This window comes from Schistocerca cancellata, chromosome 4, assembly GCF_023864275.1.
Source record: "Schistocerca cancellata isolate TAMUIC-IGC-003103 chromosome 4, iqSchCanc2.1, whole genome shotgun sequence".
Classification (NCBI taxonomy): domain Eukaryota; kingdom Metazoa; phylum Arthropoda; class Insecta; order Orthoptera; family Acrididae; genus Schistocerca; species Schistocerca cancellata.
In genome coordinates this window covers 828590985-828617501 of record NC_064629.1, presented here as the reverse complement: position 1 = coordinate 828617501, position 26517 = coordinate 828590985, and the positions used below count along the sequence as shown (strand labels likewise).

General features: G+C 39.7%; 1 protein-coding gene across 2 annotated transcripts in view; it reads right to left on the bottom strand.

Moving 5' to 3' along the window:
• LOC126184886 (TAR DNA-binding protein 43-like) overlaps window positions 1-26517 on the bottom strand; it is a 75751-nt gene that overhangs the window by 17680 nt on the left and 31554 nt on the right. The window contains exons 3-4 of one of the 2 annotated variants that reach the window (XM_049927513.1): window positions 9977-10030; window positions 8419-8559 (exon numbers count right to left, since the gene is read on the bottom strand). In XM_049927513.1, the coding sequence (XP_049783470.1) occupies window positions 8419-8559; window positions 9977-10030 (195 nt within the window). The remainder of the gene's footprint in view (window positions 1-8418; window positions 8560-9976; window positions 10031-26517) is intronic. The other variant, XM_049927514.1, reaches the window with a different exon arrangement.

Genomic DNA, 26517 nt, shown 5'->3' with positions numbered 1-26517 from the left:
GAGAAAGCATTTAGTACAATTTCAGAAGATGTTTTCTGTCTACCACCAGCTTTGAACAAGTATTTTCGCCAACAAAGGGCAGATTGAAGTCTCCACCAATTATAACTGTATGAGTGGTGTACTTATTTGTAATGAGATTCAAGTTTTCTTTGAAGTGTTCAGCTCTTATATCATCTGAGTCAGGGGGTTGGTAGAAGGAGCCAATTATTATTTTGGTACAGCTGTTGAGTATAACCCCTACCCATAGTAATTCGCAGGAACTATATTTTCAACTTTACCACAAGATAAACTACTACCAACAGACACAAACACCTTCTTGATTTAATCTATCCTTGCTGAACACGGTTTACACCTCTGTAAGAATTTCAGCAGAATTTATCTTTGGCTTTAGCCAGCTTTCTGTTCCTATAATGATTTCAGCTTCAGTGCTTTCTATCAGCACTTGAAGCTCTGGTACTTTTCCAACACAGCTATGACAATTTACAACTACAATACCGACTGTTGCTTGGTCGATTCTAGTCACTTCTTTGCCCTGTACCCTTTGAGATTGGAGCCCTTTTTGATCTTTCCCAAGACTGTCTAACCCAAAAAACCGCCCAGTCCACACCACACAGCCCCTGCTACCTGTGTAGCCACCTCCTGTGTGTAGGGGACACATGACCTATTTAGCGGAACCCGAAACCCCACTACCCTATGGAGCAAGTTGAGGAATTTGCAGCCTACATGGTTGCAGAACCGTCTGAGCCTCTGATTCAGGCCCTCTACTCAGCTCTGTACCAAAGGTCCGCAATCGGTCCTGTCGACGATGCTGCAGATGGTGAGCTCTGCCTTCATCTCACTAGCAAGACTGGCAGTCTTCACCAACTCAGATAGCCACCAGAAACCAGAGAGAATTACATTGAATTGCTGCATTATGCTGGGCAGAAGCATGTCTGACACAACATTAGGAGGTATTCCATGACTTTTGTCACCTCAGTGTACATTTTAAATGACTGAAGAATGTAAAGTATTACCCATACCAAAAATGAAGCCATTTGTCATGACAATTATCCCCCACCCTGTGGTGTGGGTTTTACGTCTTAATTTATCTGTATCTGTTCAATATCAGAAATCTATATTTCATCAGTTATTCATACTCAGAATTTGTTTCGGATGATAGCAATTGTCAAGTTGTTTTTGAACTGCATAATATCATCAGACCACTCTCTCTGCTCTAGCTTTTAAACGTGATTCAGACACACATATTAGTAACACTACCCAAGGGAATTAATGATTTCATTGTGCTCACATAACTACTGTTAAACTTTACAATCATGTTTAAATTACATTTCATGACTAAACTGTTACAAATAACTTTCATATAAATGTATACACTGACTGAAATAAAAATCACAACACCAAAAAGTAATTAATGTACAGTAATAAAATTTCGGGAATACATTTGTTTAGGTAACATATTTAAGTGATTAACATTGAAAGATCACAGGTTAATGTAAGCATGAGATAAAAGCCACTGCAAATGTGAAATGCTGGTACACTGATAACCACTGTAGCCACCAGGAAGTTGAATCAAGAATGCAAACACGCATGCTTTCTGTTGTACAACTGCTGGATGTCAGTTTGTTGAGTGGAGTTCCATCCCTATTTCACTTGGTTGTCCAGTATGGGGACAGTTAATGCTGGTTGTAGATGGCACTGTACTCAATTGGAGACTGATCTGGTGATCAAGCAGGCCAAGGTAACATGTCGACACACTGTAGAGCATGTAGGGTTATAACAACAGTTTGTGGGTGAATGTTATCCTGTTGGTAAACATTCCCTGGAATGCTGTTCACGAATGGCAGCATAACAGGTCGAATCACCACACTGACACATACTTTACAGTCAGGGTGCGTGGGATAACCAAGAGAGTGCTCCTGCTGTCATATGAAATCGCTTAACAGACCATAACTCCAGGTGTAAGCCCAGTGTGTCTAGTACACAGACAGGTTGGTTGTGGGTTCAACTGGCCTCCAGTAACCAACACATGGCAATCGCTAGCACTGAGGGAGAACCAGTTGTAATCAGAAAACACAACAGAACTCCACCCTGCCCCCCAATGAGCTCTCGTTTGACATCACTTCAGTCGAAAATGGTGGTGGTATGAGGTCACTGGAATGCATGCTACAGGGTGTCCGGCTTAGAGCTGTCCTTGAAGTAACCGACTTGTAACATTCCGTAGTGTCACTGTTGTGCCAACTTTGTTGAAATTACTGCTGCAGATGCAGTACTATGGGCCAGAGCCATGAGCCAAACACAATGGTCTTCCCTCTCACAAGTGCCAAGTGGCCATCCAGAGCCCAGTCTTCTTGCAACCGTACATCCTTGTGACCACCGCTGCCAGCAGTCGTGCACACTGGCTACATTCCTGCCAAGTCTTTCTGCAATATCGCAGAAGGAACATCCAGCTTCTCATAGCCCTATTACACGGACTTGTTAAAACTCAGTGAAGTGTTGATAATGGCGCCTTTGTCACCTTAAAGGCATTCTTGCCTAACATCAACTCACCATGTCCAATCTCAAAGGTAACTAACGTTCATGACCATTAGTGTGTATTTAAAGTAAACCTAATTTGCATCTTCACAGTTGTGCTACTTGCACCGATCTTAGGCAACAGGTGCAAAATTTGGAGACACATCTTTTAGATGTAGAAACAAGCCTACTGACATTCATTTATGTCACATAACTCCTTCTTGGTGTTGCAATTTTTTTCTGTCAACATAATTCTACTTGCTTTGACACATTGCTATCACTTGTAGAAATAATATTAATTTAACCTTCTACAGAGACAATTCTCAAATTATGGGTTTGGTAACACTATACTCTTGAGCTCATTGTTAGTTTTGCTACTTTTAAATGTTTCTTTCTGATATAATTTAAGAGTAGTTCCTGGATATGTTAGTGCTGGTACATAACAGAAAATGATGACATATTTTATGCCTAATTTTATGCAAGAGGAACATTTGTATGTAATGATGTAATTTTGTATTTTGTTGTATCTATGGATTTATTTCATTGAATTTACTCTTGAAGGTTTTATATATCTAATCAGCTATGTGCAACAACTGTGGATGCTGGTTGGCTGGTTGATTTGAGGGAGGAGAACAAACAGTGAAATCATTGGTCTCATCGGATGAGAGGAAGGTTGGATAAGGGAATAGGCTGTGGCCTTTCAAAGGAACCATCCCGGCATTTGCCTGAAGCGATTTATGGAAATCATGAAAACCTAAATCAGGATGGCCTGACATGGTTTGAACAGTCAACCTCCCAAATTTGAGTCCAGAGTGCTAACCACAGCGTCACCTCGCTCGGTCATGGATGTTGATGGTCAATTACAACATCGCTGTTTTGATAAAATTGTAGCTGATGGCTTCACTGGGAATACTGCAAAGGTGATGGAATGAAGTGCTTATTGAGACTCCCCATGTCATTGTAGATAAAGTCCAAAACACCAGAAAATTACTGAACAGGAGCAGAAGATTTATGTCCTTCAGGTAGAGCTAAAACATGAAAAATCTTAAAGCTAAAAGGTGGGAGGGAGAGGAGGAGAGAAAGGGTCTTGGTAAAACACTGTAAGCAAGGCTGAATTTTTTTAGCAGTTTTTAAAGCCAGTTACTCAACAGATTTTACCTGCTGGCAGGATTAAGAGAAGGAAAAGCTTCATATAGATGTAGAGGAATGTATAGTGTAAGAGAACAATCCTAGGAACCATAGATAAGTTTTGAGATAAACAGAATAGGAAAGATTGTTCTGCTGCTAGGAAGAAACACAATGGGTGCTGGACAACAGCTGAAGCAAAATTAAGTTCAGGATACCAGGTAACAAATAAGAGTTAGACTTAGCCAGGTAATAGAAAACTTAGGATAAATGTGTAAGGGTTTTAGCAAACACAATTGTATGTTTATAGATGGAGGAGCTGGAAATAGCCGGCCTAAGGATGTAAAACACATTATTAGACATGAACTGGACAAAATAAGAGTAATTATCTTACGGGGCTTTGTGGTACCATGACCAGTTTTGGGCTAACTCTACTGTAATGTGAGTAAACACAAAGCTGGGCATGCTCCTTGGGATGACTGTGAGTTCTCATATTGCTGTGGTTTTTTTTTTTCCCCCTCCAGTGAATCCTGTAGGAAGATGCCATCATACATGTGAAACATGTGAATGAGATGGGTGAAGACAAGTTAGCAGATCTACTGGCAGAAAACATAAGTGGATTCCCAAGCACACAAAGTGGTATGTCTGTGGTTATTTGGGTCAGGCAAGACAACTTTTTTATATTAAACTCCAAATTCAGACAGACAGTGTTACAGGAAATTAACCCTTTCACTGCTATAGACATGCTCTGTGGATTCTGTGCTGAGCACAGCTTTTTTGGTGGCTATACTGCTCGCCAAATGTTGAAACCAGTGCTGGGAGATGGCATTCTGGCTGCAATGAAATACTTATCATCTGCTTTTAAGAAAACTATTTGCTGAAAAAAATTGATTTTTGCACTGCAAAATAGTTATCTTATTTTAAGACAACTATTCACTGAAAAAAATTTATTTTTACACATCTTACAGTCTGATACCATCAGTCGATAAAGGACTGAATTTCTTTTTGTTATTCATCATAGTTATTGCACCACATCAAATTAAGTAAAACATTGCACGGTATTTTAAAGAGTTTGCAGAGGTGAAAATGTACTGCGTATGCATGACCTTTGCATATGGTCAAGTTTAGGTCATCCACTGCAAGTGTATGAAATGTAATATGATGGTGAATTTTTATTTAAAATTGAGAGCAAAACAATATCTCATTTTGTTCTTGATTTATTGACGTTTTCCGATGGACAGTTGGATATGCTCATTACTGTCCTTGTTAATAATTAGTTATCTGGTCATAATAATCATCATATTTCATGAACGGTTCCAGGTATCAAAACAAGTTTTTTTGCAAATAACAGCACACAACAAGGCACATACGCTGTACTATAAATACTCAAAAACTTTTCATTCACCAAGATATGGAAATACTCATCCTCAGCAGTGACAGGTTGGTGGCTCAGGATGCCTACAGACATCAGTATCATAGTAGATATGCATATACATGTCCACAGCACCAGGGAACTGTGAAGCAGGAGGTGTATACGTGTCCACAGCAGCAAAAGAGTTAAACTGACAGAGACTGCCAAGCAGTCACGTGAGGATAGAAGAAAAACTGGAAATCAATTTACTTAATCAGAATATTGGGGTATTTGGGAGGGGGTGGGGGTGGATGTTAAAAATATTCTGTATAGATCAGGCAAGAGATACAAATGCTTGAGAGTTAATAACGGACAATGTAATACAAGCTACTGTTACAGTATATACGTCCTCACTAAATAATTTTGAAATGTTCAGAATTAATCTTTTGCCTTATTACTCTTGTCTGTTGGACTGGAAGAAATAAGGGATTATTGATGTGTGATGATTTTAATGTTACTTCCTTAAAGGAATATGATGAAATGTGATGTAAAGTTACTATTAGGAACTTGCAATTCAATATTAGTCATAAATTTCCCTATTTGATTGGCTCAAGCAAGCAGTATGTTCATAGATAATGTATTCATACAAAAAGCTGAAACTAAACAAACATGTGGTAAATGGGTTGCCAGATCATGACATTACATAACTTAACTGCAGGTTCAGTATAGAAATGCTCAAAAGAAAACAGTGAGCGTAATTAATAATAAAACTATCGAAGTTTTCAACAAATGCTATAAAAAGTGTTGGCTGGGATGAAATTCCCAGTAACTCTAATTTCAAAATTTTTAGGAAATTGGTATCCATTATCTGAAAGGAGTGTTTCCAAAAATACATTTAAACACAATACTAGGAAGTCCACAAGGAAACACTGTCTCACTAGTGGTATAAAAAAAAGGGCATCTACAAACTAACCAGAACAAACAAGGATCAAGTTTCATTTTGTAAACATTACTGTAACAACCTCAGTAACAGTTTTCCCAGATATGTGACAGCACTGTCATGTTTTACAAAGCAATGTTTGGGCCACTTACATTAGTGGCCACAAAATATGTCTGCAAAATGACATGACAACACTGTCACAAAATCAGAAAAGTTTTCCTCTAGAGGATACGGCTGCAGAAACCTACTCTCAGACAGTGCTGTAACATATTATGAAAAGTTGTAAAAATATCCAGTATGTGTACCTTGTCAGAAATTGGCAGCTCAAACAACAGAATCAAATCAATATGGAGTATTGTTAAAGAAGAAACAAGGAAAGAAATAAAAAAAGACAACACTATTTCTGTTACAGTCAATGGGAACATGAAAGGCAGTTTATGTGCACTGCACATCCTTAATAATTAATTTTTAAAAGCAAGACGACAGAAAACTGGTTCAAAAAGCTCAGAAGAGAAAGCAAAACAGTATACTGAATAATCAAGACAGTGAAAATTAAGTGAAATGAAAATTTTTCACACATCACCAACTAAAATACAGAAAATCATTAAAGTCCTCAGTTTAATAAGCGACTGCTGCAAAATACTAACATGATTTCTTTACAGACGAATGGAAAAACTGGTAGAAGCCAACCTCGGGGAAGATAACTTTGGATTCTGTAGAAATGTTGGAACACGTGAGGCAATACTGACCCTACGACTTTAGAAAATAGATGAAGGAAAGGCAAACCTACATTTCTAGCGCTTGTAGACTTAGAGAAAGCTTTTGACAATGTTGACTGGAATACTCTCTTTCAAATTCTGAAGGTGGCAGGGGTAAAATACCGGGAGTGAAAGTCTATTTACAATTTGTACAGAAACCAGATGGCAGTTGTAAGAGTCGAGGGGCATGAAAGGGAAGCAGTGGTTGGCAAGGGAGTGAGACAGAGTTGCAGCCTCTCCCAGATGTTATTCAATCTGTATATTGAGCAAGCAGTAAAGCAAACAAAACAAAAAAAAAAAAATAATTGGAGTAGGAATTAAAATCCACAGAGAAGAAATAAAAACTTTGAGGTTTACCGATGACATTGTAATTCTGTTAGAGACAGCAAAGGACCTGGAAGAGCAGCTGAATGGAATGGACAGTGTCTTGAAAGGAGGATATAAGATGCACATCAACAAAAGCAAAATGAGGATAATGGAATGTAGTCGAATTAAATCAGGTGATGCTGCAGGAATTAGATTAGGAAATGGGACACTTAAAGTAGTAAAGAAGTTCTGCTATTTGAGGAGCAAAATAACTGATGACGGTCGAAGTAGAGAGGATATAAAATGTAGACTGGCAATGGCAAGGAAAACGTTTCTGAAGAAGAGAAATTTGTTGACATCCAGTACAGATTTAAGCGTCAGGAAGTCATTTCTGAAAGTATTTGTATGGAGTGTAGCCATTTATGGAAGAGAAACGTGGATGATAAATAGTTTAGACAAGAAGAGAATAGAAGCTTTCAAAATGTGGTGCTACAGAAGAATGCTGAAGATTAGATGGGTAGATCACATAACTAATGAGGAGGTATTGAATAGAACTGGAGAGAAAAGAAATTTGTGGCACAACTTGACTAGAAGAAAGGATCGGTTGGTAGGGCATATTCTGAGGCATCAAGGGATCACCAATTTAGTATTGGAGGGCAGCATGGAGGGTAAAAATTGTAGAGGGAGACCAAGAGATGAATACACTAAACAGATTCAGAAGGATGTAGGTTGCAGTAGGTACTGGGAGATGATGAACCTTGCACAGGATAGAGTAGCATGGAGGGCTGCATCAAACTAGTCTCTGGACTGAAGACCACAACAACAACAACAACAACAACAACAACAACAAAGTCCTCAAAAACAGAAGTTTGTATGGAGTTGATGATATCCACAATAACACATGTAAAAGTAGTGACCCTAAAATATGTAATGTTCTTAATTACATGTGTAAAATTCATTAATTCAAGATATTTTCTGTACTCATATTAAAATATGCCATTTTTAGGCTTCCCTGTAAGAAAGGTGCCTCCACTGATATCAATGATTGCTGTATTAACTTGTTTCATTCAAAATACACAGCCGAAACAGACTTTGAGAATATGCTGATGGAAATATAATTTCTGATAAACAGAAGTGTTTGTAAATGTAGTTGTTTCTGCTTAACAAGTCATTTCACACCACAAACAAATTCCTGATTGAATGTAAGTAGTAAATTACAACTTACAACTGACCAACATGTAACCACACAGATGTACTTTTTTAACTGTGTATGCAATATTGTTTATCATTAATATGATCTATGGAACATGGAAACAACTAACATACATTTAGTATGCATTCCTGACTAAATTATTCTCAGTGGGCCAATGTTTAAGCTATGACAGCATGCAAGTTTAGTGATGGATCAGAAGACTGTAATAGCATACCTTTGAATTTGGGATCTTCACATCACACCACCTCCCATCAATCATATGCCTCTGTGCTAAAACACGCATCTGTGAATCGTAGTTTCCAAAACGGATAAATCCAAAACCTTTTGACTGGCCAGATTTGGGATCTTTCTTCACCTATAAAAGTAAACAATTTGATTAACAGAAATCAGTTTTTAAAGCCAAACACTCTCATGTAGTGCAGTTAAATACATTATCTTAAAATATGATGATAAACTACAGTCCTCACAACTAGCAGCATTCAGCAAGGAAAAACAGAATATACATGTCAGCCATTTCAGGAGCTGATACACTATCAGCAGATCTCAAATACATTGACATATGCATTGTTTCATGTAGTGCAATAAGTTCTTGATATAAATATGACTCAAATACAAATAATAGTTTCTGTTGTAGCCAGAACCATGGATTTTGTACTGTACAAAGTTATCTAAAAGTCTTGTATGTCCCACTTTAGCCAAAATGTTCACTTCTGCCCTACATTTTGCAGCAGTTACCTGATCCAAATTCAGTTATCTTCCATTGAATCATCCAAGGATGACTATAACTATCATAACTATGAAGGATATCTGGTTGCTGGCATTTTGCACCAACAAATATCTACTAACACATAAATCATGGTCAATATGCATGAGAATAGTGTGACAAGATATGACAAATGCCATGGTCCTGTGCAGAAAAAAATGGAGGCTCTTCCGAACAGAATGAATCTCTTTTTTTTAAAAAAAAAAAAAAAAAAAAAAAGAAAGAAAGAAAGAAATTTACATTACATGAAATGAGTATCAATAGTGAGAGAATTTTTCAGATTTCCCAATGGTCAATGCATAAATAGTTGCTGGGTAAATGATTCTAAATACTACAGTGCAAAGCAACATGCTAAATGCCACAGTTATAATATTTTTGATCACATCTGGTCAACAAGTAAAGGGACAATGTCCTAAAGTAAACTTATAACCAAAGTGGTAGTAATATAACCACATTTATTTCATCAGAAAGCAAAAGCCTCATTATAATTCACCATTCAGAACTCTACAAATGCTTTGTTGACTGTAGCATACAGCAAATCCATGAAATATCTTTAACTGTTACACGCTTATCATACATGATCCTTAACAATACCCCTCATGTCCTTGTCATGGAACAAGATACTGGAACTCTTTGAAACATTACCTCATTGGTTCTGGAAGCTGTGCGAATTCTTTTCCTATTGTCCTATCAGGAAGTAAAGGTTATTGAAGTCTCAGTTCAAAAGGAAACACACAAATGACAACACAAAAGTTAGCAGAGATTCTTCTGCCTGTAAAAAGATCATGGCATGAAGCATAGAACTACCAATATCGTACCTTAGCCAAAGATCTTGCTGAGACCTCAAGAAAATTCTGGTCCTATGTAAAATCACTAAGCTGTTCAAAGGCTTGTATCCAGTCACTCGTTGACCAGTCTGGTGTGGCAATAGAAGACAGCAAAAGGAAAGCTGAAGCTTTAAATTTCACATTTAAGAACTAATTCATGCAGGAGGACTGTACGAACATACCGTTGTTTGAACATCGTGCAGACTCCCATATGGAAGACACTGTGATAGACACCCCTGGCATAAAGAAACAAGTGAAAGAGTTGAAAACAAATAAGTTGCCAGATTCAGATGGAACCACAATTAGGTTTTACAATTACTGTGCAACATAGGCCCCTTATTTTGCTTGCACTTATCACAAATCTCTCACCCAGCACAAAGTCCCAAACAAATGGAAAAAAGTGCAGGTGATTCCTGTCTATAAGAAGGGTAAAATTACTAATCCACAAAATTACAGACCAATATCCTTAACATTGGTTTGCTGCAGAATTCTTAAACATATTCTCAGTTTGAATATAATAAATTTTCCAGAAACAGAAAAGCTTCTGTCCACAAATCAGTACAGTTTTAGAAAGCTTGTCTTTCTCTCAAATGATACCCTGTGAACTATAGTTGAAGGGCAACAGGCAGATTTCAATATGCCTAGATTTCCATAAAACGTTTGACATGGTGCCCCACTGCAGGCTGTTAACAAACACACGAGCATATGGAATAGGTTGCTACATATATTAGTGGTTTGAAGACTTCTCAAGTAATAGGATCCAGTACGTTGTCCTCAGAGTGAGTGTTAATCCGAGACAATGGTAAGGTCAGGAGTGTGCCATGGAAGTGTGATAGGATTGCGATTATTCTCAACATACGCAAATGATCTTATGGGCAGGGTGAGAGGCAAACTGTGGCTGTTTGTTGATGACGCTGTGGTGTACATGAAGTTGTCACCACTGAGTGACTGTAGGAGGAGATAAGATGACTTAGGCAAAATTTCTAGTTGGTGCAGTGAATGGCAGCTAGCTCTAAATGTAGAAAACCATAAGTTAATGCAGATGAGTAGGAAAGACAATCCCGTAACATTCGAATACAGCATTAACAGTGTGCTACTTGACACAGACAGGTTGTTAATTATCTAGGTGTAATGTTGCAGAGTGATATGAAATGCAACGAGCATGTGAGGATTGCAGTGGGGAAGATGAACAGTCCACATCAGTTTATTGGGAGAGTTTTAGGAACGTGCGGTTCCCCTGTAAAGGAGACTGCATATAGAGCAGTAGTGCAACCCATTATTGAGTACAACTCAAGTGTTTGGGATCCACTCTTCCAGTTAGATTAAAGGAAGATACTGAAGCAATTCAGAGACAGGGTGCTAGATTTGTACCAGTAAGTTCAATCAACATGCCTGTATTATGGAGATGCTTCACAAACACAAATGGATATCCCTGGAGGAAAAGCGACGTTCTTTTTGAGAAAAGCTACTGAGAAAATTTAGAAAACCTGCAATTGAAGCTCACTGCATAATAATCCTACTGCCATCAATGTACATTTCACATAAGGACCATGAAGATAAGAGATGATAAATTAGGGTTCATATGGAAGCATGTAGACAGCCGTTCTTTCCTTGCACTATCTGCAAGTGGAACAGGAAAGAAAATGACTAGCAGTGGTAAAGGGTAGCCTCCGTCTCGCAACGTAAAAGCTTGTGGAGTATTTATGTATATGTAGATCATGGACTATGCCACATCAAACTTCACACCCGACAGTGCTAGAAATCCTATTATTTGCAAGTTTTAGCATACTTTTTGACACAGCCAAAACTTTTCTGATGGGATGGTGTGTATATCTGCTACACTATAAGTGCCTGAGAAAACTTGAACAACAGGAAAATAATTGACATAGCTGCCAGAACCAGTGAAGTAGCCTGTCAAGAGTTCCAATATCTTTTCCCATCACAAGGACCTGAGGGCTACTGTTAAGCATCACATATGATAAACATGCCATGAAAGTGTGCAGATGGAAGAAAGTTATAGTAGTAATCACTGCTTCTGCTATGTAAAATTCTGCACAAAAGAGAGCATTACACAATTTTGTACTGTGACACTGAAGCAATACAAACATATTTTAGATGTGCATAACATACACTGGGATATACTTAATCACATACAACAGAAATCAAGTTACTTCAATCAGTTACTTTATTATTATGGATTTTCCAGTGTGAGAAGCAAATGAAGAACACACTGGGAAAACTTTGAAAACAAGTTGGCAACTCAAGAGAAAAGTGAACAAATGACATATCATTAATATAAGTATCTGTCAAACAGCAGCCAAAAGTTCTAATGAAGATGAAAATTGAAAGAATCACCAATATTATGATTGCAGATAAAACTCCAAAACATCTAGTTAAGAAGGCAAATGAAATCGTAAGGAATGTGCCCAGAATGAGATTTTCACTCTGCAGCGGAGTGTGCGCTGATATGAAACTTCCTGGCAGATTAAAACTGTGTGCCCGACCGAGACTCGAACTCGGGACCTTTGCCTTTCGCGGGCAAGTGCTCTACCATCTGAGCTACTGAAGCACAACTCACGCCCGGTACTCACAGCTCTACTTCTGCCAGTACCTCGTCTCCTACCTTCCAAACTTTACAGAAGCTCTCCTGCGGTTCACAGGAGAGCTTCTGTAAAGTTTGGAAGGTAGGAGATGAGGTACTGGCAGAAGTAGAGCTGTGAGTACCGGGCGTGAGTCATGCTTCGGTAGCTCAGATGGTAAAGCACTTGCCCGCGAAAGGCAAAGGTCCCAAGTTCAAGTCTCGGTCGGGCACACAGTTTTAACACAGTTTTAATCTGCCAGGAAGTTTCGTAAGGAATGTGCTCTATGAGCATTATATAATTAATTAACTCTGAATATAAAGGAAATAAATAGCATGAATTTCAGTATAAACTGGGAAAACAATTGTGACTCTCTAAACATAAATGGTAACCTATAGATTATGTACCAAACATAGGATTTTGGGGACAAATATTGATTGCTGATTGACATGGAATGAATACACAGTGATGCTGCAAAGAGAATGTTTATGTGAATGTAGGCTCTCCTGGCAAATACTGCTTGTGAAAAGTTCTTTGTTTTCCAGCTGGCTGCCATACTCATGTCGAGTGCCATGCTCATCATCTCCTGGCAAAGAGTCAAAATGAGCAGTTGCTGTAATATTTGTACTAGTGGAGAAACCCTCCAACTGGTCCTGGGCGGTCCTGTACTATCCAGCCGACAGGTGGGGAGGGGGGTGACGCTACAGTGATTAGGGTAACGGGTGTTCCATTCACATCTTTGTGTGGGTGTTCTAGCTTTGTCTTGCAAGTTGAGTCAGACGGGGTGGTGGTCACACTCTTGTCATATTGCTGCTAACGCTGGATTCGATGCTGCACTTACTTTGTATCCTTTGTCTCTGTTGAAAAGATCATCGTGTCCCTGTATTTCAATGGATTCCTTTAAGATACTGTCCTAATATCCAGTTGCTCGGCAAAGCACTTTGATGTCCTGAAAGTCAAAAGTGTGGTCTTCTATGATGCTATCCTTTGCTATCACTGATTTTTCTGTCTTTCTCAGTCGCACATGCCTGATATGCTCCTCACAGCTGTTTCGAAATACAGCATTGCATTTGCTCAATGAACTGTTGATCTCATTTGTAGGCAATGCTGTACATTCCTTTTTTTGTGGGTCATTTGCAGAGCCAAGCCACTTTTTTGTCTTGGTTGGACGACAGTTTATATGTTGGATTTTTTGAGCAGCCTCACAATTTTAGTTCAGAGTAATCCAAGGAATGAAAGGAAAACAAGTCGCTTGTCATTGTTGTCTTCATCTTCTTATTCTTATTCTTCTTCCCAATTTCCAGCATCTTGTCTCTTCTTGAATGCCCTACTAATCTGTGCTTCACAGTACCCATTTTTGTGGAATACTTCTCTCAGGTGGTGTGGCTCATCTCGAAGACTTCCTTTAATGCAGGCATCTTGTGCCCTACGTACTGCGGTGGTCAGCACTGTCTGCTGTTGCGCTGGATGGTGGTAGCTCATTGCATGCAGGTACATGTCTGTGTGTGCCTTCTTCCTATATACTGAATGGCCTAGTGTATCATTAACCATCTTCCTTATTGGTATGTCCAAGAAAGGGAAACAACCATTCTCCTCTATTTCCACAGTGAAAGTGATGTTTTGATGGGTACTCTTGAGGCAGTCCAGAAACTCATCCACAGCCTGTCTGCCATGCTCCCATACCACAAAAGTATCATCGACACAGCAGAAGAAGTGCTTGGATTTCTGGCGAGCAGTTTGAAGAGCCACCTCCTCAAAGTGTTCCATGTATTGGGTTGGGATCACTGGAGCCAGTGGTGATCCCATGGCCTCTCCATCCATCTGTTCATAAAACTCTCTGTTGAACTTTAAGTAGGTTGTCATCAACGCATGTTCGAAGAGTTTAACTATTTGTGGCTTGAAATGTTGAGAGAAGACTGCCAAAGGAGTCTTGCAGAGGTAGTTTCATGAATAGCAATGTAAAGTCAAAACTAACGAACAAGTCATGTCTTTGTAATCACATGTCTGTACATATTTTCACGAAATCAGCTGAGTTCTTTACTTGATGACTAGTGTCCCACAAGCAGTTTTAGAGGTGCCACCAGATATTTGACCAGTCTGTAATTGTGTGAATTTATGGTGTCAAGTAATGGCTGTAGAGGTGGCCTTTCCTTGTGGGCTTCCATCAATCAGTAAAGACATAGTGTTTCTGGACCCTTTGGCTGATCTGGCTTCTTCAGTGGAGCCACGGTTTTTCTGGGCATCATCAAGATTGGATCCACCTTGAGCTTCCTGTAGGTGGGGGACATTACGAGGGTGGTTTTATAAGACTGCTAAAAAGCAAGAAAAAAATGTTTGTTTCATAAACAACTAATCTTACTTCTCTACAGTCTCCTTGGAGGGATATAAATTTGATCCAGAGATACTCCAGCTTTTTCTTTCCATTGGAAAAATAGGTTCTGGCAAACTCTGCAAAATACTCGTTGACTGCAACTATCACTTTCTCATTTGATGAAAATATCTTCCCAGCAAGCCAAAGTTTAAAGTTCAGGAACAGGAAGAAGTAACTTGGGACTAAGTCTGGAGAACAGTTTGGATGAGTAATCAATTCAAAACCCAATTCATGCACTTTCATTGTTCTTGTCACTGATGTGTTGGATGGTGGCTTATCCTACTCAAAGAGCACTTTTTTTGCATGCCAATCTTCGTCTTTTTTCAGTCAATTCAAGTTACAAATGCTCCAACAATGAAGTATAATAGGATCCAGTTATGGTTCCACTTTTTTCCAAATTATCTATGAGGATATTCCTCAGGAATCTCAAAAAACGGTGGTCATCACCTTACTAGCTGAAAAAATGGTCTTTGCCTTCTTTGGTGCACTTCCACCAGCCTTTGTCCACTGTTTTAACTGCCATTTAGACTCTTGGTGTGAAATGATGGCTCCAGGTTTCATCAACAATCACAAATTGGCACAAAACGTTTTGTGATTAAACATCAGCAGACAGTGTTGAAATGCTGTGCTGAATGCATTTTTCATCAACTGTGAGCAATTGTGGCACCAACTCTGCACACGGTTTCTTCAAAGCCAACTCCACGTGCAGGATATTATGTAATCACACATCTGAGATGCCTACAATCTCAGCAATTTCACGAGTTTTTATTTGTCGGTCTTGCATTACCATATCACGGATTTTGTCAATGATTTCCTTTGTGATGACCTCAATTGGACAGCCAAAGCGTATTTCATCTTTGGAGCTTGTCTGACCACATTCCAAAAGTAAACAGTCTTCAATGACAATGCAAAGTCCATGGGATCTTCATGCAATTCTGTTTTGACTTGTGTAGCAGTCCAACCCTTCAAATGAAAATGTTTAATAATAGCACAAAACTCAGTTTTCTCCCTTTTCAATCACAGTTGACACACACAAAAATTCAAACAGCTGTCAACAAAGAACTGTACACTGTACATTCTTGAAATTCTTTATTCAATCCTTGAAATAATCCTGCAAAAGATGCAACAAAAATGTCCCATTATTTACCAGGCTTATCAAACCACCCTTGTGTTAGTGGAGTAGAGGAAGCAGTCCAAGGTGTGTCAATGGAAGAAGCAGAGGAGATCCACATGAAACCTGCAGGGTCATCAACAACTCCTGACTTCCAGAAGCGAACATGACTGTGGCAGGACAGGAGGCTATCCAATCACTGACAGAGGATGCCGACACTATGGTCCTTCCAGCAGGCAAAGGGGATGCTACAGTGCTGATATGCACCGATGACTACCATCATCATAAAATTGGCTTACTCTACAGGACCCAGCCTACAGGAAGCTCAAGAAGGACCCAATCTCGAGGATGACCAGGAATCTGAGCCTCTGCTGAAGAATTCTAGATCTACCAGAGGCAGTGAAGAAACAGTTGTGTCCCAGGGTGCCAACAACTACCACACCTGTACAAACTGCCAAAAATCCTCAAGAAAGGGATGCCTCTGTAGTCAATACTCAACACTGTCAATTCATCAGTTCTCACAATCACAGACTGGCCAAATATGTGGTGACACTGTAGTTATCATGTAAAGAACTCGGGCAATTTTGTGAAACTACTTAAGGACATGCAATTATAAAGACATGACCTGCTCATAAGTTTAGATGTTACATCGCTATTTGTGAAAGTACATCTCCAAGACTTCTTGATGCTGCTTTCTCAACATGTCAATCCACAAATAGTTAAATTCTTTGAACATGCCCTGATGACCACCTACTTCAAATGCAACTAAGAGTTTTGTGAACACATGGACTTTTGTGATATGGAAGCAAGGGAGACAGGCACTGGACAAGTTTCTGAACCACCTTAACAGCATCTATCAAGACATTGCTTTCACTATGGAAACAGAGGAGAATAGTTGTTTCCCTTTCATGGAAATACTAATACACAAGAAGGTGGATGGTATGCTAGGCCATTCAGTATATAGGAAGAAGGCACACACAGACCTGTACCTGCATGCCATGAACTACCATCATCCAGCACAATAGCAGACAAAACTGACAACCCTTGTACATAGGGCACAAGTCACCTGCAACAAAGACAGCCTCCAAGATAAGCTATAACACCTGAGAGAAGTATTCCATGAAAATGGGTACAGTGAGAGACAAATTAGTAGGGCATTCAAGAAGAGAGAAGATACTGAAAACCAGGAAGAATAAGAAGAAGAAGAAGAAGAAGAAGAAGAAGGCAAGCAAACTCGCTTTCCTTTCATATCACGGACCACTTTCAGACAAAACTGCGAAGCTACTTGAAAAAATCCAACATATAAACCATTTTCTGACCGTGCCAAAGACGAAAAGAGTGGCTTAGCTCTGTGAAAGACCCACTAAAAAGGAATGTGTCAGGAAAATACAATATGGCCTGCAAATGTGGCCATACATTGGGCAAACACAGTGCTGTATTTTGAAACAGCTGTGAGGAGAACATCAGGTATATACAAAAAATCTGCGATAGCAGAGCATAGCTTCAAAGAACCTTTGAATTTCACAACACCAAGGTGCTATGCCAAGATATCAGCTACTTGGACAGCATAATAAAGGCATCCAATGAAATACAGGGACACAGAAATATTGTCAACAAAGATGAAGGATGGCAACTGAAAGCAGCAGGGAATGTGGCATTATCAGCAATACAACAATACAATGAAAGTGTGATCAGCAGTGTCCAACTCACAAGACACAGTCAGAATGCCCACACAGAGATGTGGATGGAGCATCCACTACCCCCACCACTGCAGCCTCATCCCCCTCCCGGCCCACCAGCTGAAAAGGACATGGCCACCTGTTGCCAAGTGGAGAGGGGTACTACGCTAGTATAAATATTACAGCATCCACATATCTTTACAATTTGCCAGAAGATGACAAGTATTGCACTTGTTGAAATGTTGCTGTGTTTTAACATTGCCATCTGGCTGGAAACCTGAGAGCTTTTCACAGAGGATATCAGCATGTTATGCCCTTAGGGGCCTACCATCAGTGTGTAACAGCCAGTGTCTTACGGTGACTTACTGTTCCTATGTACACTTAATTCTCGAATTATGAAATGAGGATCAAATGCACAAAACATGAAAAAATTTTCAAACTGCAGAAAATGGCTGTAAGGATAACAACTAAACATAGTAGTCCAAGGCAACATAAAGAGGGAAAAATGGGTATCTGCACCAGGAGAATTCATCTACCAAGCTTTGTGCACATTATGAAAAACAACTGTACATATGTGACAAAAAGGCCTATCTATGATTGTGGGATACGTGTCAGCTTGTACTGACATTTACCAACAAAAAACAAACAAAAATCTCTATAATGCATTCTCTATCAGGGATTAAAATTGTATAACGATCTGGCCAAAGAGACAAAAGAGAGGACAGAAATACATTTATTAAAAAAAAAAAAAAAAAAAAAAAAAAAAAAAAAAAAAGCAGTCAAAGTGTCTGTATTAAATATTGCATAATGCATAAAGATTACTCAGTGAACTGAGAGTAGTGGTTAATAATAATAATAATAATAATAATTTCTAGAACATAGTACTAATGACTTGCCACTTTTATGAGTTCAACATCTCACTCATAATGAGGTGACGTGGCTACAGCTTTTCGGACATGCAGAAGGGAAGACATGGAGATGTAATAGGGGTGTGATAGCGTGCTCATGGTTCTGAAGTCACCTGTGAGTGTGTGTGAGTTGTGTACACTCAAAATCATGAGTGTGAAAAGACCAGGTAAATCACGGTCACCTTCAGCTCGTCTACCTAATATATTAGTGGATGCAGCGGGAAGTAAAAGAAGGCTAGAAACATCAAATTCTGAACTCAGAGAACAGCAACAAGGAAACATATAACATTCAGTGTGCATCAAATGGTACAAGTTCAGTAGATCCAGATGGGAGAGAAACTGTTGAAATACGTAAGTTTTAACACTGATTTACTGCTACCATGGAGGTATTTAGACAAACTGTCAGAACTGACAATGAAACTGCAACTTGAGAAATAATTTTCGAGAGAAATATGTTCTGAGGAACAAAGCTAAAGGTTAGAATAAAACAAGTAGAAGAAAAAGAAATTCAGTTGTTTTGGGTGAAGAATATGATAAAGTGCTGAAATTCAAGGGGAAAAAAGTAATCAGTGCTTACTGCTCTCACTCAAGTATGACGTAAATGTAAATGAGTCTGACAAAATCTTGGGCCAAGAGTCTTTCACAGAAGTTCCAAGGAGTCGAAGGAGTCTTAGTTCACACTTATACAGAATGACACACTTCATATTTCTGCTATAGTCTTTGTATGCCATAGTCACTATAACTCCAGTAATAAACTCAAACAATAAGCATCCAGTTCCGACTCCTGATCAAACTGCTGGGGAGTTACGTACGTGTGCAGGTGCGCACGCGCATGTCATAGAAGTACATGTCTGCAAAATGTATTGTACTAAAGACTACAAAACTACATAATTTTAGACCAACCGTCCCTCAAATATCAAAACAGATTAGTACATACCTGGGTATTTCTAAAACACTTCCTAACTGTTTGTAAATCATAAATAATTTGCCTAATACAGTCTAATAAAATCTATCTCCTACAACAGACCTACAAATCAATATTCTAAAAAACTTGCTAACTGGAACTAAGTAGTTATGCTACGCAACAGTATTTTCCATTCATTCCTCAACTCTGTATGGAAAGTCCACTGTCTCAGAGTTGACACACTTCTTGTGTACACTAGGTAAGTACTATCATTCATGAGATGCCAGGCTATAAGTTAAAACAAAGTGTACAGGAAAAACTACTCAAAAAGTAATCACTGTACTAAATTTCACTCAGTATATATACACAAATTATTAACATAGCAATTTTTGGCTCTAACTCATTTCCAACTTAGTGTCTATGCAGTACCACACATTTCTCCCTTCCTCATCCTGTACTGCCAAGTCACCTGCCTGCACCAGCAGTACAGTACCAAAGATACAGAAGAGTTTTTAAACTCGTTCTACAACACTTTGGCACTTGAGAGCAAAACAGTGAATTTGAAATTTAAAGTAAAATTTACTTACTTCACTGTACTTGATTCTTTGTTTGGGAATTCACCTATAATGTTCTCTCTTTTCCTGCAATAGTACATAAATGTAAAGCAACATTGTGCTCAGTAATTTACTACTACCTATTCATATACAGGGTGACTATAAGTAAAGTTCCAGTTTCAAAATGCTGTAAAAGAAAAAAAAAAAAAAATTGCTGCTCAGAACGGCATTAAATTTGAAAAAAATATTATCAAAGATGGGAAAACATCATGTAAAAAAAAAAAAATTAATGAATATTTTGCCGCTAGATGGTGCTGTAAGCATCACAACATCAATGTGTTTGGCTATAAATGACAGATGAGTCACAATACGATGGCTACGGTGGGCACTGCACATTTAACTAACCGCTGCAATGTGCATGACCTCACACATTTGGTATTCAACAGTTGTGGCACTGTTAGTTAGGTAAGCCCATCCACCACGGCAAGGTCGTACCACATCGGATGGGAAAAATTGGCTTTTAATTGTCCTGAGGCCAAAAAACTGCATAAAAATCAACAGTGGCAACCATTTTTAATTGTCCCGAAGAAAAAAAGCATAAAAAGCAACAGTGAAACTGATTTTTAATTGTTATGGGACTGGCAGAAGACTTGTTCAATATGCTGTCCACTGTTTTTTGTCACAAGTTGAAATCCAGAAACAGCATCTTCCACAACAGATTGGAGTGTCTCAGGGGTCAGGTTCAGAATGTATGTCTTCCATTCAGCTATGTTTGTAATTGGAGTACTAAACACAGCATTTTTCAGATAACCCCATAGCCAGAACTCACACGGATTAACACCAGGTGATCTGGAAGTACAGGCTGTAGGAAAATGATGGCTGATAATTATGAAATCTCCAAAATGTTTCTGCGGCAGCTGCTTCACTAGTTGTGCAATGTGCAGAGGAGTGCCATCTTACATAAAAATGATCCTACCCACACATCCATGCTGTTGAAAGGTTAGAATGATGACCTGTGCAAATGACTCTCAAAGCATTTACCAGTGACAATACAGGTAACAGGACACATCTCCTTGAAAAAAATATGGCACTATGACAAATGATGCCACCAACCCACACCACACAATGAAGTGGTAGCATACGATGTCCAAGTCAATTTTCCAGTGCCCATATTCTGCAATTCTGTGTATTGACATGTCCTTGAGATGGGAATGGGCTTCATCTGTCCACAGAATGTTCCGTGGCCATCCACTGTGTGCTTCCACCTGTGCAAGAAATTCTAGAGCAAACTTTTGTCTCACTGGCAGGTCAGCATGAATTAACTCCAGGAGACAGGTAATTCTGTATGGATAGCAATGCAGGATTTTACGTAGAATATTATGCACTGTGTTCAGAAGCACGTCCAAAGTTCAGGCAATGCCCTGTGTACTGCATACTTGCATACCCCTTCTGTACTACAGTGGCCACATCATCTACCAATGTTGGATCAATGTTTTCCATGCTCTGCCACATTACACATCAGAAAACCCTGCCTTTTTGAATCTCAATCATTTTCTCCAGACCCTAAGCAGACATCGAACCAATGACTTTCCTCACACTATGGAGTGTCTGGAGCTTCTGCAGAGCTTTAACAGCAGCACACAAACCTCCATTGTGACAGTCATTCCAAGGGTTTGATGCAAAATGAAGAACAACAGTGTACCCTGCTTCTTTTATTTTGCACATTCTGCTGCTTGCAGTGCCCTGTAGTGGTAAAATTTTTGTTAAACATTTTTTTCATAATGTTCCCCCACTCTTCAAATTTGACATCATTCTGATTAGCAGTTCTTTTTTTTTACAGTGTTTTGGAACTGGAACTTTAATTAAAATTATTAAAATTACCTAGTAATTGTACTTTAGGCTCTCAAAAAGGAAAGGCCTCTAAATAATTAACTATAGTTAAATGTTTACATACTAATTACTGAGACAAGTTTCTAAAGCTTCAGCATCTGCCCAAATTGACATATACAAAAAGATATACTAGGATAGGCATATAAAAAAATTCATATGTCAGCCACATTGTGATATTAAGATAGTAGCAGAAATCTTTAGCTCAGAAGCTGGTAACATATTTAAAAAAAAATTCAGCAATGTAGCAGCAGTAGTTGCTGGTGCTACTGCTGCCAATCATGACAATTACAGATCTCTTTTGGATGTGACGCAAAGGTATTTAGCATATCCTTTAATGTCACAAGATGAGTTGCTCAAAAAGGAAGAAAACTTAAAATGCTCTATTGCCTCTCCCCCCCCCCCCCCCCCCCACACACACACAAATTAAAATCAATTATCTTTTTTATCTGAAACTTATTATGCAAATACAATATTCAGTATATAAGGATCTACAACATGGCTGTAGGATTGTTCCTGGGTGAAATAGGATGTACTAACCACTCCTTTGGGGGGGGGGGGGGGGGGACCAACAACACTAACTCTTCCAAGCATAGGTTGGAGACTGGTCAATGCAACAAATTTTAGTAGCTTTAACATTTTCGCATCTTCAGATAATACAGACACTATGTCTGCATCCAATGTTATTGCAGATCAGCAATAAACTTTACTTCTGCACTCTTGTCCAAGTACAAAATTTTCCATTACAATACAGAACACACTGAAATTTACATCACAGGCACCACATACTAGTCAATTGTCCCAACAGAGTGTGAAGACACACATAAAAGGAAAAAAATGCTCATGTGAGAGGTTAGAGTAACTTCGTTCCACCAACGATATAAGGTGTATGATAGCCATATAGATGATCTCACTGACCACATCTTATGGTTCCTCACAACCAGCCCCTTTTCCAATGCTGCAAGGCTCTCTGACTCAGTACTGCCTGCAGCAGGTTACTACATTGTTACCATTTTTTCCAGACTCCTATATGCTGTAGTTAGCTGCACAACAATACATTGACCACCTACCTAATTAATAGCCAGTATGTCCACCTTTGGCATGGATAACAGTGGTGACGTACCATGGCATGGAAGCAATGAGGCCTTGATAGATCGCTGAAGGGAGTTGGTACCATACCTGCGCGCATGCGCGCGCAGACACACACACACACACACACACACACACACACACACACACACACACACACACACACACACACACCTCACTTAATTCTCATAAATTCTGTGGAGGGAGGCAATGAGCTCTGATGCCACATTCTATCACATCCCAGATGTGTTCAGTCGGGTTCAGATCTTGTTGTTCAGATCTGGCAAGCCAGCACATCAATTTGAACTCGCCACAGTGTACCTCAAACCATTCCATCACACTCCTGGCCTTGTGACATGGCGCATTATCGTGTTGAAACATGCTACTGCCGTGTGGAAACATGATCGTTGTCATGAACGGGTGTATATGGTCTGCAACCAGTGTACAGTACTCCTTGGTCATCATGATGCCTTGCACGAGCTCTACTGGACCTATGGATGCTCATGTGAATGTTCCTCAGAGCATAATGGAGCTGCCATCTCGCAGTCCAGTTGTCAAAGAGCTGTTCCCCTGGAAGACAATGAATTGGCACCCTCCCATCAGCATGACGAGGAAGCTATTGGGATTTGTTAGATCATGCAATGCACTGCCACTGCGCCAACATCCGGTGCCTATGGTCACGTGCCCATTTCAGTCATAGTTGCCGATGTGATGTTAACCCTGGCACATGCACGGGTCATTGGCTGCAGAGGCCCATCATTAGGAGTGTTCAGTTCACTGTCTGTTCAGACACACTTGTACTCTGCCTAGCATTAAAGTCTGAAGTTAGTTCTGCCACAGTTCACCGCCTGTCCTGTTTCAACCAGCTTGCCCAGCCTATGACGTCTGATATCTGTAATGAGGGGTAGCTACCTAACCACACAATGTCTGGACGTGTTTTCACATTGGTTTTGCTATATGTTGAAGAAACTCACCACTTCTCGTGAAGACCTGACAAGTTGGGCAGTTGCCGAAATGCTTGTGCTGAGCCTCCGGGCCATCACAATCTGCCCTCCGTCAAACTCGGATCATGCGCCTTCCCCATTTTACACACAGACAGAACAATCACTGATTCTACATACACCGTGCCCATGTCTGACTAGCAGCTGTTCCTCACCAGGTGATGCTGCTATTGCCTGGATCAGTTTATACTGATATTAGGTTATTGGTCATAACATTCTGGGTGATCAGTGTTCACATGTCTCAAACTTCCATTACATGGTAAGTGTGTTCTGTACATTTTGGGTCATTCTGTCTACCAGGTTTTCTGCTTTAATGCCTATAGGATATTAAAGAACTCAGGGAAGCTACTTCAGTGATGCCTCAGTTGATTTAGGGCCTTCAATACTGCATACAGTTTAGTGATACAGTGTACAAATTCCTTACGAATGCTAAGTCTCAAGACATGGCCAGGGAAAACAGTCTAAATGCCAATGAAATCTCTTTAACATTATTCATTAGCAGGCACTAAAATCCAGGTGATAATCGAAATTATGTAATAAGCAGTGGCACGAGAACACACATATAGAAATGTATTGAAATTTATGTGCTTTCAGAGCCAGCAGTTTCTTCTTCGGGTTGAAGGGGAAGGAAGAAGGGTGGAGGAAATGAGAAAGTCATCCAGAACCACGGGTCAGGGGATACTTACCAGATGGGATGAGAAGGAAAGACTGACTGTTGGAGACTGCACTGGACAAGAATTGAAAAACAGAGAGCTTACAGGTGGAAAACAGGGTAATATGCATGACAGAGATTACTGACTAAACACCATGCACAAGTTGATAAGAACAGAAAGTTAACTGCATTGTATGTGGTAGAGGTGAGGGGAGGAGAGGGGAATGGACAGATCAGGAAATAAAAAGACATAAACGAAAAGGGAGAATGAAGAAAGCAATAGTTACCGAGAAGAAATGTTGAGATGGAAGAAATTAATGTAAACTGAGGCCAGTTGGGTGACAAGAACCAAGGACATGTCATAATGCTAGTTCCCACCAGTGGAGTTCTGAGAAACTAATGTCTGGGGGAAGAGTCCAGATGGCACATGTGGTGACACAGGCACTATAGTCACGACTCTCATGTTGCAGAGCAAGCTCTGCAACAGGATACTGTGTGTTGTCTGCATACACCCTCTGCCTATACCATTCATCCTAAATGATAACTTGGTGTTAATCATCCCAGTGTAAAAGGCCGAACAGTGTTTACGTAACAGCTGGTATGCGATGTGTCATTTCACAGCTGGCTCTCCCTTTTATAGAATATGTTTTGATAGTTACACAGCTGGTATAGGTAGTGGTAGAAGGGTGCACACTGCAAGTCATACAATGGGGACGGTAACAGGGGTAGAAGACATAGGGTAGGGAAATCTGTGCAAAAGGAGCACCGGGTCTGACTAGGATACTGTGGAGACTGGGAGAACAACGAAAAGCTATTCTAGGTGTGTTGGGCAAAATGTTGCAAAGAATGGACCTCATTTCAGCACATGATTTTAGGAAGTCAATAGCCTAGTCAAAGAAGCTGATTAACATATTCAAGATCCAGATAATAGTGAGTGACAAGAGGTGTACTCCTAAGTAGTTTTTTTGGCGGGACCAGCAGCACCAGGATTGTATTTGATGGCCTGGGAATCCTGCTTTTCAACTAGGCTGGTGGGGTAATTACGTCCAGTGAAGACTGAGGTGAGAATAGTGGTGTATTGCTATAAAGAGCCTGCATCTAAACAAATATGTTTGCCTCAAATTCCAAGGGTGTATGGGAGGAAATGTTTGACATGGAAAGGGTGGTAACCATCAAAATGTTAATACTGCTGTTTGTTATTAGGTTTAATATGAATGGAAGTGTGTAGCTGACCCTTGGTGAGGATGAAGTCAACATCAAGGAAAGTGGCAAGGAATCTGGAAAAGGACTATGTGAAATTTAATTGGGAGAAGGTATTTACAGATTCTAAGAATTCTAACAGGTCAGCCTCACCATGAGTTCATATGGCAAAGATGTCACAGTGTATCTAAACCAAAGCAGGGGCTAAAGGCTTACAGATGGCAGGAAATCCCCCTCCAAGAGACCAATGAAAAAAGGTTGGCATAGGAAGAAGCCATCCTGGTTCCCATGGTCACGCCCCTTATCCATTTGTATTTCTGCACCTCAGAGGTTAAGTAGTTGTTGGTACATATAAAGTTTATTAAGGTGAGCAGAAAGGATATCATAGGTCTGGAATCAGGTAGGCGCTGATTCAAGATATGTTCAGCAGCAGACAGACCACCTCCCGCTACACCAACACCCCCTTGTACAGAACACTTTATGTGCTGTGTATACAACTTCATGTGGAGCAATTGGTCTCTTTTAGCACCTAGATTATAGACTCTGCACCATTACTGTGTATTATGAGGATATTATAATGGAGTTGGACAAAAATATAAAAACACTGCAAGAAATGAATGCTTGAACTTAAATGAAGATGCTAGCCAAGCCTGCACGTTCCACTGTTTTATTTGACCACAAATGGCACCTGCACAATGTCCTCAATATGTTGCAAGTGTCAGTCATAGTCAGAACAGTGTCCATGTAGTTGTGAATGCATTATGTCAGAGCTACACTAGGTGCTCAAA